The sequence below is a fragment of the Crocodylus siamensis genome, chromosome 2, assembly GCF_052110815.1.
Source record: "Crocodylus siamensis isolate JL-2025a chromosome 2, ASM5211081v1, whole genome shotgun sequence".
In the NCBI taxonomy this organism is placed as follows: domain Eukaryota; kingdom Metazoa; phylum Chordata; order Crocodylia; family Crocodylidae; genus Crocodylus; species Crocodylus siamensis.
Genome location: NC_143396.1, coordinates 177,010,529 through 177,027,279, shown reverse-complemented (window position 1 = coordinate 177,027,279; position 16,751 = coordinate 177,010,529). Strand labels below are relative to the sequence as shown.

At 41.7% G+C, this 16,751-nt stretch overlaps 2 protein-coding genes across 2 annotated transcripts in view; one reads left to right on the top strand and one right to left on the bottom strand.

Annotated features, from left to right (window-relative positions):
* TSPAN4 (tetraspanin 4) overlaps nucleotides 1-159 on the bottom strand; it is an 861,113-nt gene extending 860,954 nt beyond the window's left edge. The window contains exon 1 of the mRNA XM_090032439.1: nucleotides 57-159. The gene's annotated coding sequence lies outside the window, so the exon portion shown is untranslated. The remainder of the gene's footprint in view (nucleotides 1-56) is intronic.
* POLR2L (RNA polymerase II, I and III subunit L) lies at nucleotides 20-8,912 on the top strand. Its single transcript, XM_090032442.1, has 3 exons — nucleotides 20-155; nucleotides 2,775-2,882; nucleotides 8,466-8,912. Exons 2-3 carry the CDS (start codon nucleotides 2,788-2,790, stop codon nucleotides 8,572-8,574), a joined length of 204 nt encoding a protein of 67 aa, XP_089888568.1. The 5' UTR covers nucleotides 20-155; nucleotides 2,775-2,787; the 3' UTR covers nucleotides 8,575-8,912.
* Nucleotides 8,913-16,751: the final 7,839 nt, after the last annotated feature.

The following is a 16,751-nucleotide window of genomic DNA, read 5'->3' as shown; positions in this document are numbered from 1 at the left end:
CAGCGAAACGTTCGTTTTCCCCGCCCTCCCCTTGCGCGGCAGGCGAGAGCACTCACCTTCCTCCCCCACTCCCCCTCGTCCCGCGGGGAAGTGGTACGGCCCACGGAAGAGCCGCGGCGGTTGGAGTGGCGCGTGGCGGCGTGAGTCCCGCCGAGGTAATGGGTCGCCTCGAGCTGCCTCCCCTGGTGGCAGGGAGGGGCGGAGGGACGGACTGCCCCCCTGCACGCCCTGGGGCAACCGCTGCTCCCCTCCCCTCCCTTCGCGCGGGGGGGAACGGGACCAGCCAGCGCGGGCCGTTAGACGCGGGGATGCGTGGTGGGGAGAGGGCCTCTGCACCGCCCTTCTAGGCTTGCAACTGCTGTCACGGCCTGGGTCCCGCTCTGCCCCTGCGGACGGGGGGGATGAGGTCGTGCCAGCTTTGCCCCGATCTTCAATAGGAAATGATCGCATGGGAAGCTCAAAACGATCGCGTTTGCTGAAAAACTCCCGCACGCTGCAAGTCCTTTTCTGGACTTCCTAGCACACCCTGGCAACACCGGGCTGCGTACACCAGTAGCAGACTTTCTGCTTCCCCCTTTTTTGCTGAGCGCTTACCCGTGTCGCTCATGCTGTGTCTTTGCAAATATTATAAGCGGGCTCATGTCCCCCCCCCCCCGGCAGAGGGTGATCCTGGCAGTCGTGCCCTGGAGCATGCCAGGCTGCTGCCCCTTCACTGCCACCACCACCTCTAGAGCCTGACTGCGCATCTCCCCCTCCCCGCCTCGTTTTGTTACATACACCCTGCTGAGCCCCAGGATCCCTGGCCATCTACACAACCAGGAAGGAGGCTGTGGTGGGGGAGAACTGCAGGCAAATGTGGGGCATCTTCCGCTTGCATCTGCAGGCAGAGTTTCACTGCTCAGCATCCACAAGTGGCTCCTCTGACTTGTTCAGTGGGCTCTGCTTGGCATCCCCTTCCCACTCCCTTGTTAACCTTGAACTTCACTCCGCTTCCTGTTTTCTTTTTATTTGTCCCAAGAAATTAACTCACGTGCTTGCATTGGCCTTATTAAGGGCAGCTTATAGCAATTCACGATGGGCAGGTTGAAGTCCATGTTCTTACAGCCATAGGCACCAACTCCATGGGTGCTCCAGGGTTCAAGCACACACCAAAAAGAAAAAATGCTTAACCAGAAGCGGCAGCACATTACTTCAACCTGGCTCTGGAGCATTTGTAAAGATCAGGCACTTCTGCAGGGCTTTTTGGTGCTTTTAGCTAAAGCTGATTCAATCGGCTATCACACAGGTGGGCAAGATGTGGCCTGCCAGGCCATTGTATCTGGCCCACAGGGCCCCTAAAAATTTAGAAAATTAATATTCATCTGCGCCTGGTTGCCTGTCATGTGGCCCTTGGTGGCTTGACAAAACTCAGTAAGTGGCCCTCCGCCCAAAATAATTGCCCACCCTGGGCTATCAGATAGAAGTGCCAAAAAAGCCCCACTAAAGGGCCCAATATATACAGATGCTGCAAAGCCAGGTTGAAGTAACGAGCTGCCTCTTGGACCTGTGCTGGGCTGAGCACGGGAATGCACTGAGTTAAATTTAAGTGCTGCTTTTTTTTCTTTAACGCTTGAAAGCACCCATTGGCAAAAAACAAAGTCAGTGCCTTTGCTTACTGCATATCAAATAAGCCTGTTTCACACAGGGGCACAGAGTAGATGCTGAAAAGGAGAGGGAGCTGGGCATGACCAGGGTTTTGTTTCTGCTGTTCTCTCACTTGCAGCCTCCAGCATTTCAGATAGAGGAAGCTCAGAGGCAGAGGCTGTATCCCTGATGCCTGTGCTCACTAGCTCCTGTTCCCCTTTTCCTCCAAGAGTTTGTCCCATCCTCTTGTGAATCTGGCTGAACTGGCAGCTACCACAGCATCTATCTGGTGGCAACAAGTACCACGCTTGAGTGAAACACCGGGTATAAAACTAACACAAGGAAGTCCTTTTTAACTTACAGCCTACCAGTTTTATCTACAAGTGACCCCTTGTTCTCATCTTGCACGAGAGAGTACATCATAAATCCCTGTCTACTTTGCAAACGCTTATTGGAGATGCCAAAAGTGTTATGAAATGTAGAGACAAGCCAGGGGTAAAGTGCCCTCGTGTTCCTCTCGAGAAACTAAAAGCCTTTGAGCTGGATGCCTGCTGTATTGTTTCCCTAACTGGCAGCTTTCTTCCACTTAGCCCTTTGAGTGAGCACTGCTTCTGAACTGGAACTAGGAATACTCTCTCAAACCACTAATCCTAGTCTTGATTCAGATTTTTTTCTACCCCAGACCTGACAGATGGACAGACTCATTGTCCCGTGTGAAGTACCTATCGATTAGCCAAATGAATGCTTTGCCTCTGAAGTCACAGCTAATTTTTATTAATTGCCATTTAAACCTTATGTGTAAAGGCCTGTGCTCAATCTTTGTTGATGCCAGTCATAACCCAGATGAACCTGCCGAATTACAATGGTTGTCTGTTTTTAGCCATCAGTTTTGATGATGATGCAGTATAAAGTACTTCTGTTCTACTGTAAGAGACATTGGACTTTACAGTACCAGTACTAAACACCCCCCCCCCCCCCCGCTTTTTTTTCTTTTGTATTTGCATTGTGGAATAGACTGTACCAGCTGTGTTCCCTCCTGAATTTCCCACTTCCCTTTTGTCATGCATGAATAAGGCATAGAGTTAATTTTTATAGGTTCATCAACTGCATTCCAGATTTGAATTTTCATAGTATTTTAAATGTTTTGACAGTTGCTGCAGGAAAATGATTATCCCAGTCAGATGCTTCACCTGTGGCAAAATAGTCGGAAATAAGTGGGAGGCGTATCTTGGACTGTTGCAAGCAGAATATACAGAAGGGTAAGTCTGTTTTAAAAAAAAATGCTTTTTTTGGCTCTGATCCTGCAGTGATGTACCTCCTAGGTGTCTATCCTGTGGCACAGACAACCTGTGTGGGGCAGCATAGCATAGTGGCAGATAATGCAAGGAGCAGAAAGCAGAGCAGTAAATCAGGCAGGGGAAGGGTATCAGAGTGTTGCTTAGGGGGAGTGTGGAGTTTAAATTTGTGGCATGCCTGCAAAAGCGGTTGGTCTCTACTGATTTATAGTGCTTATGCATTAACTTTAGTAAGACAGAACACAGCAAGTAAAGCCAAGTATTTGCAGGATCAGAATGCTAGTTGGCTATTTGACTACTTCTGTTGCATCTTTCCCAGATATGTAGTTTTCACGTCCCACTCCACTCTCACTTCTCTACAAAGTGAAGAAGGGCACACATAGCTGGATATTTTCCAGAGGTACCAAGACACTCCCACTTAGTGAAATCAAAAAATGTTCAGTAACTCAGTTACAACTTTGTACCTAATTTTTCCTATTATGTGATGGGAGGCTATATTGCAAACTGTCCTGTTATACTCTTCATGTTTATCAAAGCTGCAAGACATTCTGGAGATAATTGCACCAAGTCCAAGGTGGATTTAAAATAAATCAGATTTTTTTATTTAAATCAGTTTTTTTTTAATTTAAATTGTATTTTAAATTTTTTGTTTAGAAGTTTAAAAAAATAAACTTCTGTAAAGACAGTTTTACTTTCAGATATGCTAAAGCTCAAAGATATTATCATGGAATAGTATATAATTAGAATTTATAATCCCTATTTGAGACAATATATTCATGTAACCTTTTTAGAAAAATGTTATAAATAGGTCACAACAGGCTATGGACTGGATTGGGGGCCCAATCTTATGGGGTTCCCAGGGGCTTTTTTTTTATAGATTAGTAAAGATTGAAGAAAACCAGTCTACCCAATAGGACTCAGCGCTTAGTCTAGAAGTTCCCATTAAGCATCTCTGTGATCTGAGCTCATCTTTTCCAGTCTATGAAGATTTCTATAATTCTAAGAGGAAGGTGAAAACTGAGTTTGCTGCATAACCCAGTATTTTAAGTTTCTCATGTTGAGCTGGCTAAAATAATCTATTAATTTTTGTTAAAAAACACATTTCACATTTATAACTAAAATTGTTAAAAATTAAAAAATATATATGCTTGTTTTGTGTATGCTTGTTGAAGAAAAATATTCAAAATACGTAAACTTGTTTTTGGTGATGGTTGTTGTTATCCTCCTAGTACTGCATGGCAAAAATATCCCCTAAATATCTGTGATTAATCTAGTAAATTTGAGGTAGTTCACCTTCCAATGACTTTACAGGTATCTGCTTCAATTAGCTTTGGTAAATAAAATAACTAAATAATAATTCTGTTTTCTGACATAGCTGAAAAATTAATCTGAAAAAAAATCTAAACAAACCAATGCTTTAACTTATATAGTGTGTGCCTTCTAAAATGAAACCTACATCTATCTCTGAGTTGTGAATAATATGTATTAAGGTTATATCAAAACAAAAAGAATGCACTTTTTGTAGAAAACAGTGATTAACTTGAGGCTTCCTGCACAGTGATTTAAATTGATTTGAATCAAATCCACCCTGACCAAATCTGTTTATAGCCACTTAGGAAAATCACAAGGCAAAAGCCACAACTGTAGTCTGATAGAAATCCAGTAGCTAAACCATAGGTCATCTCAATAATACTTTTGGTGATGTAACACAAGATATAGTTCTAGGCTTAAGTTGGGACCTTGAACAGATTTCACTCATTGAACTATTCATGGGACAGGGAGTAAATTCAACTTTGCCAGCTGCTTATATTGGAACTGCAACAGAAAAATTGTGTTGAGAGACAGGAAGGAGACTACAGCTGGAAGCAAAATGGTCAGAAGTTATTAGGAAGGCTGGATGCCCAAGCATCCATTTTGGGACTCTTAAAAGGCATTTGAGGGTGGGCACTCAGTATTGCACATCATCTCAAAATTCTTGGGTGAGAATATAGTATTATTGATCAGATGAAGTGACTCATTAAGTATGTGTCCCTATGTAGCCCAAAATCCTACTGCTGGTTCACATTTACAAGTCTGCTCAGTAGCTAGAAGTATCCTTTAAATTTAAGCAGGCTTCTCTAAAGTCATTCTGTGATAAGTCTCAATTATTCCAACTGTTCCCTAATGTCTATTTGGACACTGGTGAGAAGTGTTGTATTCTGCATTGAAAGCATCTTTAATGGACGGGAAAGCACACTTCTCTATATTAAAACCTACCAGGATACATTGCATAGTAGGTGTAGATATGAAAGATCAGAGAAAGATACTTAGAGCTTTGGCACAAGTACAATATAAACAATCTTAGTCTTGTCACTTTCACTGTTTGCCATTAAAAGGAGCACAAAGAAACATGTAAGATTTGTCTGTAGGGCTTAAAGTTTAGGAGTTCTAGTTCTGACAAACTGTGAAGTTCTCAGGTTGTTTTAAGAACTCAGCCCTGCTTCCCTTGCTTAGCCCATAGGAATTCTTAGCCCAACTCTTTGGCCTCTTCGGTGTTTATTGCTACAGTTGTAGGAAAGATTGTTTTCCTGCAATTCAGATCATTTCATTTTGAAAGTATATAAACTTATAGTGAAACCCACACAGTATTCTTTGTAAATCCTGTTGCTTTCTTGGGGTTTGGGCTTGTAGAAACATCGTTAATGAATTTTGTTAGTTTAGCCAGTTTAAACTTTACAGGGCCCCTGGAAAGACCATTATAGTTTCAGGGTTTTTTTTAAAGTAATGCTGGTTTATTACCTGTTTATCATCATAACTATTTGCAGTGGCACTCTGCTTATTGTCATTCAGCTTCTAGACAGCATCCTGAATTATAGTTCTTCAATTTCATAGCTCTTTCATTTGTCATTTTGGCAGAGGCAGAGATATGTATGTGATGTTTTGACAGGATAGTTTTCTGCTCAGTACTGTGGTCTTAATTCTACTCTTGCACCGATATAAATCAGAGCAACCCTATTGAAGTTAATTGACTTGCACCAGGTGTCTACGCTCTTTTAGGGGTGGCAGGCAAAATTAGCACCACTCACCCTAAAGGTAGGCTGCTCCAAAGGCATAACTATTAAAGGTTTGTGGGCTGAGCCAGCAACCCTTTTCCACTGAGTTCACCTGCTGCTACCCCAGCCCTGCTGTGCCAAGGGCTGCTGCCTTAACCCCCCCACCCCTACAGCTGTCCCTTACCCTTGCTGCTGATTCATGCAGTGGGCCATAGGTTGCTGACCCCAACTTAACACCATTTTAAGATCAAAAGCAGGGCATATTGACCCAGAATCTTGAGTTAAGTGAAGCCTTAATACCGTATTTGGATGATAAAAGGTATCCTGAACTAGTACAGAACCCTGGTGCGCAGCGATTTCCATGTGGTTTCACTGCATAGCCTTTATGAGCCTTCAGCTGCAAGGAGGGTTTCTGTGAACTCACCTCCAGCGTGCCACTAGCAGTGACACCACATAAAATTCCAACTTACTTGTTGCCTTCTTACAATTTTTTGGCCAGATAATGATTTTAACTGCATCTGACACATTTATTGGAAAAATGGAACAATCAGATCAGTTTCCGAAAGTTGATAGTGGCAAAAACCGCTTTATGTTATTTAAAAATAACTCCTTCCTCTCTCAAAGGTGTTGCAAGTTTAGGGAAAGAGAGGGAAACAACTGAGGCCTCAGTATTTCTGAATACCATTTCCACAGAGCTTACAGTGTTCAGATTTGCAAGTTTAGCTAATTTTTGTATCCTGCAACTCTGACTATAGAAGGACAGTTTGACTCAGGAGGTCAGAACTTTCCAAAAATAGATGCTGCTTCTCAGACTTCAGGCATACCATTTGTGTGAAAATTGCTTTTGTTTTGTAAAAGTAGCAAGACCCAGTGATGTATTAACAAAACCTATAGGAGCCATTCTGTGTTACTAAATAGGACTGGCTACCTGACTTAACAGAATTTTTGCAGTTTTAGAGTTGTTCAGGTTCTGCAGCATCCAGCCAAGATAACTGAAACTTGGTAAAATGTTAACACAGACTTTCTAGTCTTCCTTCTATTCATAAAATGTGAATGATTAGAAGCACTCTCAAATCAAGTTACCCTCCACTTGCTGTTCAGTATCACACTGTTTGAAGTTTATTTTGGAATATAACGCAGAATTGTTACAGCACTAAATAATGCAAGGCTAACAGTCTGTCACATTTAATAGGATCAGTCCATATTTAGTGCTGCTAAAGTAGTTCTGGAAAGGGGTTGGGCTACAGTTAAGATCTGGGTTGATGCTACAAAATTCAGATACTGTGGCTAATATTGTAAAATGTGTATGAGAATTTACGGTAGCGTAAAGGCTTCAGTTCATGAGCTACAACTAAATTTAAACTAAAACTTCTCATCCCACTGAGGAAGGTGGTATGGGAGAAAGTAAAACAGGTTACTTTTATGAATGTCTTTCTAGATCCATTTGCTTGTGGTAATGTTCAACTCATGAATGTGGTCTTTAGAATTAAGGGTTCATATATGCCAGAACTAGTATTTGGTGGAAGACTAGCTCATGCTTGAGATTTCATCCGTTTCCACATTATTTTTGGTGTCACAACTTTGTAAATTAATACCTTGCATAGACTTTAATTAGATTTGCCCTCTAGGATCTGTGAGGTAGGCAGTCTTATCCACTGTTATATAGATATAAAGGTGGAACCAGGAAGTATAGGGAGAGCTGGGAAACTAATCCAGAATCAGCCCAAGTTAATGCTGTAAAACAAGACTTCTTTCCTTCACCATAATCTTACTTCAGCTGTTCAGTATCTGATACCAAAAGCTTCCAACAGTAGTGTGGATGTTATTCGAGTATTAATGTCAGAACACTGTCCCTTTTATCAAGGCTTGATTTCCTTTAAAGAGGGTAGGTTTCTGCATAGATTTACCTCTGAACAAATTGCAGTGTTGAGCAAAGGAACCTGGTTTCAATAACAACATAGGTGGTCCTTACAATTGTAGCATTGGCATATCCTAAATTTTATTTGCAAGCATAAGAGAATGCTCATTTGTCAAGGGTTACCCAAGTCCATTAATCACTGGGGTTCAGCATTTCATATTTATTGTTCATAGACTGTAGAGAAACTTTCAGAATTATGCATTTCTGAATATTTACATTTGTATAAATTATTACTGTTGTGTCCCCATAGGAATGAAACAAACTTACCCTGTACAAACTATGTAGAGAGTATCCATGTCATTTTGATTCCACAGTTCCACAAAGAGTATTGTGCCCTGCTGCTGAATTAATTTCAGAGAAGCGTGTTTTAGTTATGCATCCTGGTCAACAGCAACTAGGGAAAAGAAAACTACAATTTGAATTGAACCCTGTGGATATAGCTAAACTAGAACTTTAAAAAAAAAAAAATCAACAGCCCAGTTTCTCTAAAGTTTCTCTTCATGTTACTTTCAAGTTCAGAAGTTATCAGTGCATTATATATGACTGTTTTAAAAGTGTTATTACTGTATAAATAGTTGGTGATTTGTTTGCTTTCAGGGATGCCCTTGATGCCCTGGGCTTAAAGAGATACTGCTGCCGCAGAATGCTGCTGGCCCATGTGGATCTAATTGAGAAGCTCTTGAATTATGCCCCTCTGGAAAAGTGAGCAGCAAGTAGTAGTTGGACCCAAAATGGACCAGAGCTTCACCAGCAAGCCTGAAATGGGACTATTGGGGGTTAAAGATATACAAGCCACCTGTACACCAGCCAGGGAGGGATTTCACTTTCTGGCCACAGTTCTGCCCCAGTCACTAACCTCTTCCAAGGAAACCAGTGAAAGATGAAATCCCATTAGTCAAGAACTGGAGTTTAATTAAAGTCTGAATGGCAGTTGTTTACAGTAATCCCAGAGGGTCAAGCAGGCAGCTTCTAGAAGTTGTTTTCTGTACTTTTAATACTTTTCCTGGCAATAAGCTTCTGAATAAATTTTGTTATAAAAAATAATCAGCCCGCATTAACTTATTCCAGGACTTTAGGAGGAGGGAGAGGGGGATGATATCTACATAATCCTCTTTCAGTTGAGAGACAGGGCTACGTTCACACTAAGTTACTTGTATTTCTCTGTTCCCATTGCTTCAGAAAAAAAAGAAGTTATGCATCAATATTAGTTTGGGGAGACTCTAAACTTATGGACTTGTTCCTTCAGTATGCTGAGCACTCTGTGCCTCTCTAGCAAGGCAAGCACAAGTAACTGAAATCAGTGGGATTATTTTTAGCATGCTTAGTACTGCTAACATACCTAATTGTTCTGCTAGGTCAGGGCCAGAATACATAGCAACTTTTAGGATGGAAAGACTGAGCAGTAGTCAGGACTTCCTGTGACAAGACTAGAGGATTCTTCAGTCCATAACTAGCAGATAATATCTAAAGGAACATGGATTGATTCCTGGAACCAAAGGACTCTTCATACTGTATTCTTCCCAGCATCTGGTACCTGTATGCAATACTGACTAGAAACCTAACAGTTCTTTGCGCGCCAACCATGCCCTAGAACTAAGCGTTAGAGGGCCAGCAGGTCCTACCTTGAATGCAACTTCATTCTGTATGTAAATATAGGTCCAAAAGAAATATAATACCACACAGCTCCCCTCCCTCCCCCCCACCCAAAGCCCAGCAAGCTCCTAGAAAACAAACTGGGAATGAGGAGAATCCTTCAATTTAAAACCCCCCCCTTTTCCTTGGCAAAATTCACTTGGCACTTGCATTTCCGCTATCGGTGTAAGGCACAGTTTGAGAGATTCTTCTCCCACATTCAAAACTGCAAAGAATGAGTTAAATAAAATCTTGTTTTCAGATTTGGGTTGGTTGATAAGTAGGGCTGTTACTGGGCGCAAGTTCCTCTCTACATTTTTGCTGATATCCCTTTAAAATTCTTTAAACGATACAGAAAAGATGCTAAGCCTCTAGTTAGAACCATCAGTCACACAGATCTATAAATGTTAAGCATCCTTTTCACTTTATTACCCAGACACAGTAGATAAACTGCTGAATGTGGGAAAACTTATTTAAAACTGCTCTGTTGTATTTTAAACTACATGCTTTTCCTAATACAAAGGGCATTAAGTGATTAATTCTATCATTTGTTTCACAGCTGGTTGAATAGCTTAAGTTCTGCATGCCTGCCATGTTATCTGGGCAAATGCATGAAAAACACTTATTTGGACTATGGTTTTAAAGGAATACTGTCAAGAACATAAAGTACCTTGTCAAAGGTGTATGAGTCACTAAAGTTTTACTTCTGGTTTCTAACTCCTATTATGAAGTGGACCATTTTAAATACTTCTTACCCACATACACTCCCGAATAACTTAGATTTGTTTTGAAAGGAAATATATTTAAAACACTCAGTTGTTTAGAGGCCTGGTAAAAGCTGATACAGCTTCTGTAACTAACAATGGAAGAAGTGATTTTTTTCTTATGACTATAGAACTATTTCAAAAGGCTGGAAGGAAGACACATTGGTGGGTTACCAGACAAGCTTCTCTAGCTCTACCGTGGTATTAGATCTTTTGAATGTTCTGCCTCAAGACTCCAAAGATGAGTATCATCCTGTCAGATGGTTGTTCTGTAGGAAACACTGGTAGAAATGGTAAGTCACATGATCAGACATCAAAAAGAACATGCCATGTCAGTCAATTGATCCATATCAGTCTTCTGGCCTCTCTGTAGTATTCTAGATACAAATACCTTGAGATTAGATGATAAAGAGTACCCTTGAGACCCTGACCTCATTTGATGCACTAAAATAGGCTTGCACTTTCTTTAGCACTCATGCTCAAGTAATGGGAAGGTACAGAAAAGAAGGACACAAATAGAGTATGGGGGAAGAGAGAGCGGGTAGGTATTTAAGCGCACAATTAGCATGTTAACTCCATCTCAGGCCTGTACTTTGGAATTAAAGGTTGAGGAAGGATACAATTGTGCCAGCTATCTAGAAGTCTGGATTCTCATAGCATGGGGCTAATCCCATAATCTGATCTCATGGAGTATTTAAGAAATATGGCTAAATCCATAAGCAGAAAAAATAGAGGTCTCCAGCTTTTGGGCTGCAGATCGTGTATTAAGAGCAGTAACAAAAAACTATCTAAGAAGGTCCTATAATAGGTTTTCAGAGAGATGAGTAGCATATATTCTATTTTGTTAGTAGCCTTTTCCTCTGAAGGAAAGCTTTCGTGAGAAAGTTAAGGCCTGCATTGTACCCAGACAAAAAGGTACAGTAGAAACTAAACACCTGAGGACAGAAAGACAACAGATTGCAAGACTATGCTATAGGATAGTCGGAGATGGAGCTTCAGCTAGCAGAAATTGGCTCACCACAAACTGTAAGGAAACTATGTCAATGTACAGCAAGAGAGGAAACCTCAAGACTAAAAAGAAAATTAGGTATGTAGAGTTCAAAACCTGTGGAAAAGCACAGAACTAGGCACATGTTGTCTGACACAGAACGTCAGCTAGCCCTCAGATTCACTAATACAACTGTTTTGGCAAGAAGGAAAAAAAAATAATTCTGGATGTTTTGTATATGCAATAGGTTTCTAAACCAGCTTTGGTTCATTTTGTTAAAGCAACAGAATCAATGTTATGCATTTGAAGGCATGCGTCTTATTTCTAAAAATATAAAAAACAGGCCATTTTAAAAAGCCAAGCAGAACACACCCCTATGCCTTCTGTAGTGCTATATAAGCTAATCTCAGTGTAAGCCATATGGACAAAGTAATACCTCAAGTTTAGAAAGCACAGATTTTAATAAGTCCAGGTGTTGTCTCCTATTTTAAAAAGGTGCTTCTTAGAGAAGCTTTCTTCCAATACAGTTTTAAATCCACTGCAGGGTGCAGGATAGAAATTTATGCTTCTGGGCTGATAGATGGCACTCGCTGGATTTCATGAGGTTGCATTCATACAACAGTGAAGCATTAGGCTCTGGTCAGATAACTGATGGCAAAGCATTGCAGATGTGTGCAAAAGCTATGATCATTGATGGTGTTCCACACAGGCAGATCCTCATTGTGGTGCTCTTTGTAGAATCAGCCTTAGCAGACAGCTTTGTGTTTACGATACCTTCAATATCCTGCACATCATCATTATTGTATATAGTATTTATATTGGGCTGTTGCATACTGTCATTACCCAGGGGCAAAATAAATTGTTGAGCACTTGGGGGTCTTGTGGAAAGTATTCTGAGCCAAAAGGAATCGTGTCACTTTGTCATAAGGAACTTCCACTTACTTTAATTGCAGTCATGCATCATACAATCAGTTTGTCTTTCTCCCAGGAGTCTGACAACACAAAACAAGCATCAAGCAAGATTTTTTTAAAAATGCTTAAGCAAATAATCCTTCTGAATACTAGTTACTGCCATTAAAAAAAAAAAATCTCTGGAAGAAGGTTGGGCCCAGACAATGAGAAAGAGACCAGAAACCTTGACCCTGGGGAAGTCAATAAGAACCTTCCATGGAACCCAGCAATGCCAAGATCTCTCTCGCTACACACACTTGTGACCATGAATGTGGTTTTCTTGCTATAGTCACTACTCAACTGTTGCTTAAGCATGATGCTGCAAAGACATCAAACACATTGCTTACACTTTCTGGGCCATTAAATCTATTTGAGAAGAGCCAGAATGATGCTCAGAAGAACAGCTGAAATATATACCTTTAAAGCTAAACTTAAAAAAAAAAAAGAAGAGAGAGAGGCCTTCAACCTTTTTCAGCCCAGAATCCTAAGAGCAAAAAAAAAAAAAAGGGTTTCATCTCAGCTTAACCAACTGAAAGGTATATAACCTAGAAAAAAAAAAAAAAGGAGAGAGGAATCAGTGGACTGTGTCTGCAGCCCTAAATTAAATGCAGAAATCTGTCAGCAGGAGGACCCATCAAGAACACAAAGATTTCACCAGGTAAAGTCACCTGTCTGCCTGTTTTCAAGTGAACGTTAGTAGTAGGATGCAAATGAGACACTACTAACCTCAAACTAGAATTAAAGTAAAAAAGAAACATTCAGCAGTAACTTAAGTTTCCTTTAGGCACTCTGGATCCTTGATTAGTATCTTTTTTTCCATGACCACAGAGGGAAAAATCTTTGCACATTGTTCAGGGAAGGGACAGTGTCTTCCTAGGTATTTGTACACAAACTAGCACTATGGATATCTCCTTTGAGTAAGGCTTCAAAGGTTATTGTTCAAAGGTTGAGGGAGAGGAGCAGAGAGAAATCATGAGAGCAAGCGTGTGTGCACGCGCACACAGGTACTTTATTTTCAAAAGACAGGCGGTTAAAGAGGAGCCTTGATTTCAGTACTTAGCCTGTCCCTTCTGCAGCTAATCAAAATACTTGTAGTATACATCTGCAACCTAAGCCCTTAAAATGCAGTTCTACTCTGCAAAACAGGACTGGTAAACATTGTATCGAAGGGGTCTACATGTGATGTCAGCAACTCCAAGTATACTTGGTTTACATAATTTTTTTCCCCAGTTACCAATCCTGCAAATGCAGCCTGGGAGTTGATAGTCAAGTTAGCTTCTTTCCCTTCTTATGCCTCATCATGATAAACTCAAGAAACCCTCCCCAAAAACAAAACAACACCCTGCAGATAGATTATAACCTCTGTTGTAGCTGTATACCTCTGTTGACAAGGTACCCATGGGAAAAGAATCCAGACCACCTTCTTAGTTTCAATAACAACAAAATGTTTTCTTTTGCCTCAGTAATGCCAGTAGATTTTATTGGAGTTCAAGCTCAGAGCGTTAGTCCAATGAGTAAGAAAGTTTCATTTCCACAAAGTCCTTTTTCAGAGTAGAAGCACACTTCTAATGTTCTGAACATCAATTACCACTGAATGAGACACAGTAATAGCATTAGAACAATAATAACAGTGCAACTGTTAGGATAGGGCATCTTAAATGAGCTGTCATAAGGATATTAGTTTTGTTTTTGTTTTCCCTCCTCAACTTCCTTTTCATCTGTTTACACTACAGTTCCCAGATCCTGTTATGCCATTTCTGATTCCTCTTACAAGAAGATCAAATTTGTGGGGGGTTTTGCTTAATACGGCTGGCATAATGGAGACATTAAGGCATTCCTTGAGAATTCGGCTTTAAAGTACTATTGTATAGCAATTTGACTGTCAGTTAAATCTGTGGGAGTCTTTTCATCAGCTGCAACAGGAGTTAAAAATTGGGCTCAGAAGATGTGGAGCCTTGGACTTCAAGCCTTATGGCACCTCCAAAAGGAAAATGTCTTATTAGAAGTGTGGTGACCTTGAACAGCTTTTCCACACAAATGCTTAGTAGGTACAGACTTAGACTTTTTTCTACCTCTACTTCTGTTATTGTCTCGACTTCAGATTCAGAAAGATGGTCCCTGTAACAGGAGGGCATCCTAGGGGTCGCCATGCTCTCCCTTAACACCCCCTTTACTGTGCCAAGTTAGCCTAAAAGCACCCTCAAGGCTCTCCTGCCACGTCTTTGATGTTAGTGTATAATAGGGAGGCTGCCTTTCCGTCCTCTTGGACACAGTTATCCTGTTGTACACTGGCCCAGTTCTGTAACAGGGGTTTCTGTACACCCCAGCCTTATGGGCTATGCGTGGCTCCAACCATCCCTTTACTACGCACCGCGCCTCACTGGTGGTCAGGCTCTCCACAGCCTTGTCTCACACTGCGCCTCACTGGCTCTTGTCAGACACTGCCCCCTCTCTGGGGCTGCTCGCTGCCCCCGCTCTGGGGCTGGGGTCCCCACACTACCATGAGCCCCCTATGAGGCCTCCTCCACCCCTTAATACCCTCACCCAAACCTCCGGTCAAACAGCAAACGAAAACACCAGCCCCTGGGCTATAACATAAATTCATGCCACTCGGCTAAAACATCATTCAAGCCACCCCAAGGTTACTCCACCGCTCACCAGGATCAAGCTGCTTCTGCATTCAGACCTCTTCCCTTTACTTGCTCAGGCAGAGCTCTTTCCCCCTTGGCTGCCAGCAGGGAACTGCTCACCTGGCCTCAGCCCTGGGTTTAAATGGGAGCCAGGCCCTGCCCCTTCCAGTCAGCTGACCACTGGCAGGTGTGAGTTACTAGCTCCCTCTGGTTGCCCTAGCAACCAGCGCCTGGGTAGTTATCCGAGCTCTACAAGTAGCAGGCACCTTAGCGCCCTGCTACAGTCCCCCAACAGGCCACCTAGGAAAAGCTTCAGGGCCCATGCTTGCACTTCAGACCACAACTCACAGACCATGCAACATTTACCTCTCATTTCAACCCCCTTTTCTTTTCCTCCTTGACACTCTCCTATAAAACTATACATGAAGTATAAAACCAAGCTGGAAATCAGGTATGGTTAGCCTAATTCTGACTTCCATTCCCCAAGCATATGCTTCTTTTCTAAAGGATGTATTTCTAGGGCACCCAACTACATGGGAACAGAGCAGAGGTGGGCAAAATGGGGCCCGCGGGCCAGATGCGGCCCACCAGGACCTTCCATCTGGCCCACAGGGTCCCTAAACAATTTAGAAAATTAATATTTATCTGCCCCTAGCTGCCTGTCATGCAGCTCACAATGGCTTGCCAAAACTCAGTAAGCAGCCCTCCGCCCAAAATAATTGCCCACCCCTGGATCAGAGTGTAGTCTCTCTTCCCCCACATACTTTGGATGAATGAAAATATAAAATAGTCCTTTTTACTAAAGGTCTTTGCCTTTGCTCCAAGATAAATGAATATGAAAACATTCCTAGGCTTACTATTTTTGTTTTTTTAACATGCCACACTTTTTGTAGATAAGTTATACCAGCTGTGAATCTGGCCTGCTGCTTTTGAACAAGGGATGTGCACAATAAGATCCTTCAGTCAGTCCAACGACTCCTTTCATAATGTCTTTCTATACAATTAAGTCTATGATGCAGCAGCACAGAATGGTACACAGGATTTCCATAACTTGACATTTTTTATTTTCCCTACTCCGTACATGCTGCGCTGGACATAACCATAATACCTTCTAAGAGCCAAATTAAAAATCTATGCTGGAAAATCCTTTATTTATCCCTCTGGAATACCAGAGTAAATGCTTTAATAAAAATGGTCTGTTCTTTTCTGTTTTCAAGAGCAGGAACAGATAGTGATCAAAGGAAATATTTCATCAGCTGTTGCACTCATGTACTTTTACAAGCATTAGGAATAGACCTTGTTATCAGCTGCCTTGCATAAAAGAGTGTTTGTAAAAGGCTATGACCACAATTTCATATCCAGTAACAATTATAGATGCCCAACTGGAGACTCCAGATATAAGATATCTTTTTTCAGATATGCGGGGAATCAGAAGAAAAGCAAAGGTAACATCAGACCCCTGCTAAACCAAATGAGACAACTGACAGCCGACACCCAGGAAAAAGCCAGCCTGCTTAATGGGTACATCAGTTCACATTCACAAAAACTTCACATCAGTTTTTCATCAACCCAAAGGAACCACCTTGCTTAGCATGATGCAGGACAGCCAGGGCAAGGGTGAATTTATACCCAGCATCAGTATAGGCCTTGTAAAGGAACGCCTTGAAGTCAGCTGGTCCTGACCAATTTCACCTCAGAGTACCTAAGGAGCTGACAGGAGTAATAGCTCAGCCACTGGCAAAGATATTCAAAAACTCCTGGTGCTCAGGTAAAGTACCTAAAGATTGGAAGAAGGCCAATGTAGTGCCCATCTTCAAGAAAGGGAGGAAAGTAGATCCAGGAAACTACAGGCCAATCAGCTTGACCTCAATCCCTGGAAAGATACTGGTAAAAATTAATCAGAGAGACCATTCTTGAC

Coding starts and splice junctions, on each gene's coding strand:
- POLR2L (XM_090032442.1), top strand. CDS start 2,788: ATGATTATCCCAGTCAGATGCTTCACCTGTGGCAAAATAGTCGGAAAT. Junction 2,883..8,465: donor CAAGCAGAATATACAGAAGG/GTAAGTCTGTTT, acceptor GTTTGCTTTCAG/GGATGCCCTTGATGCCCTGG.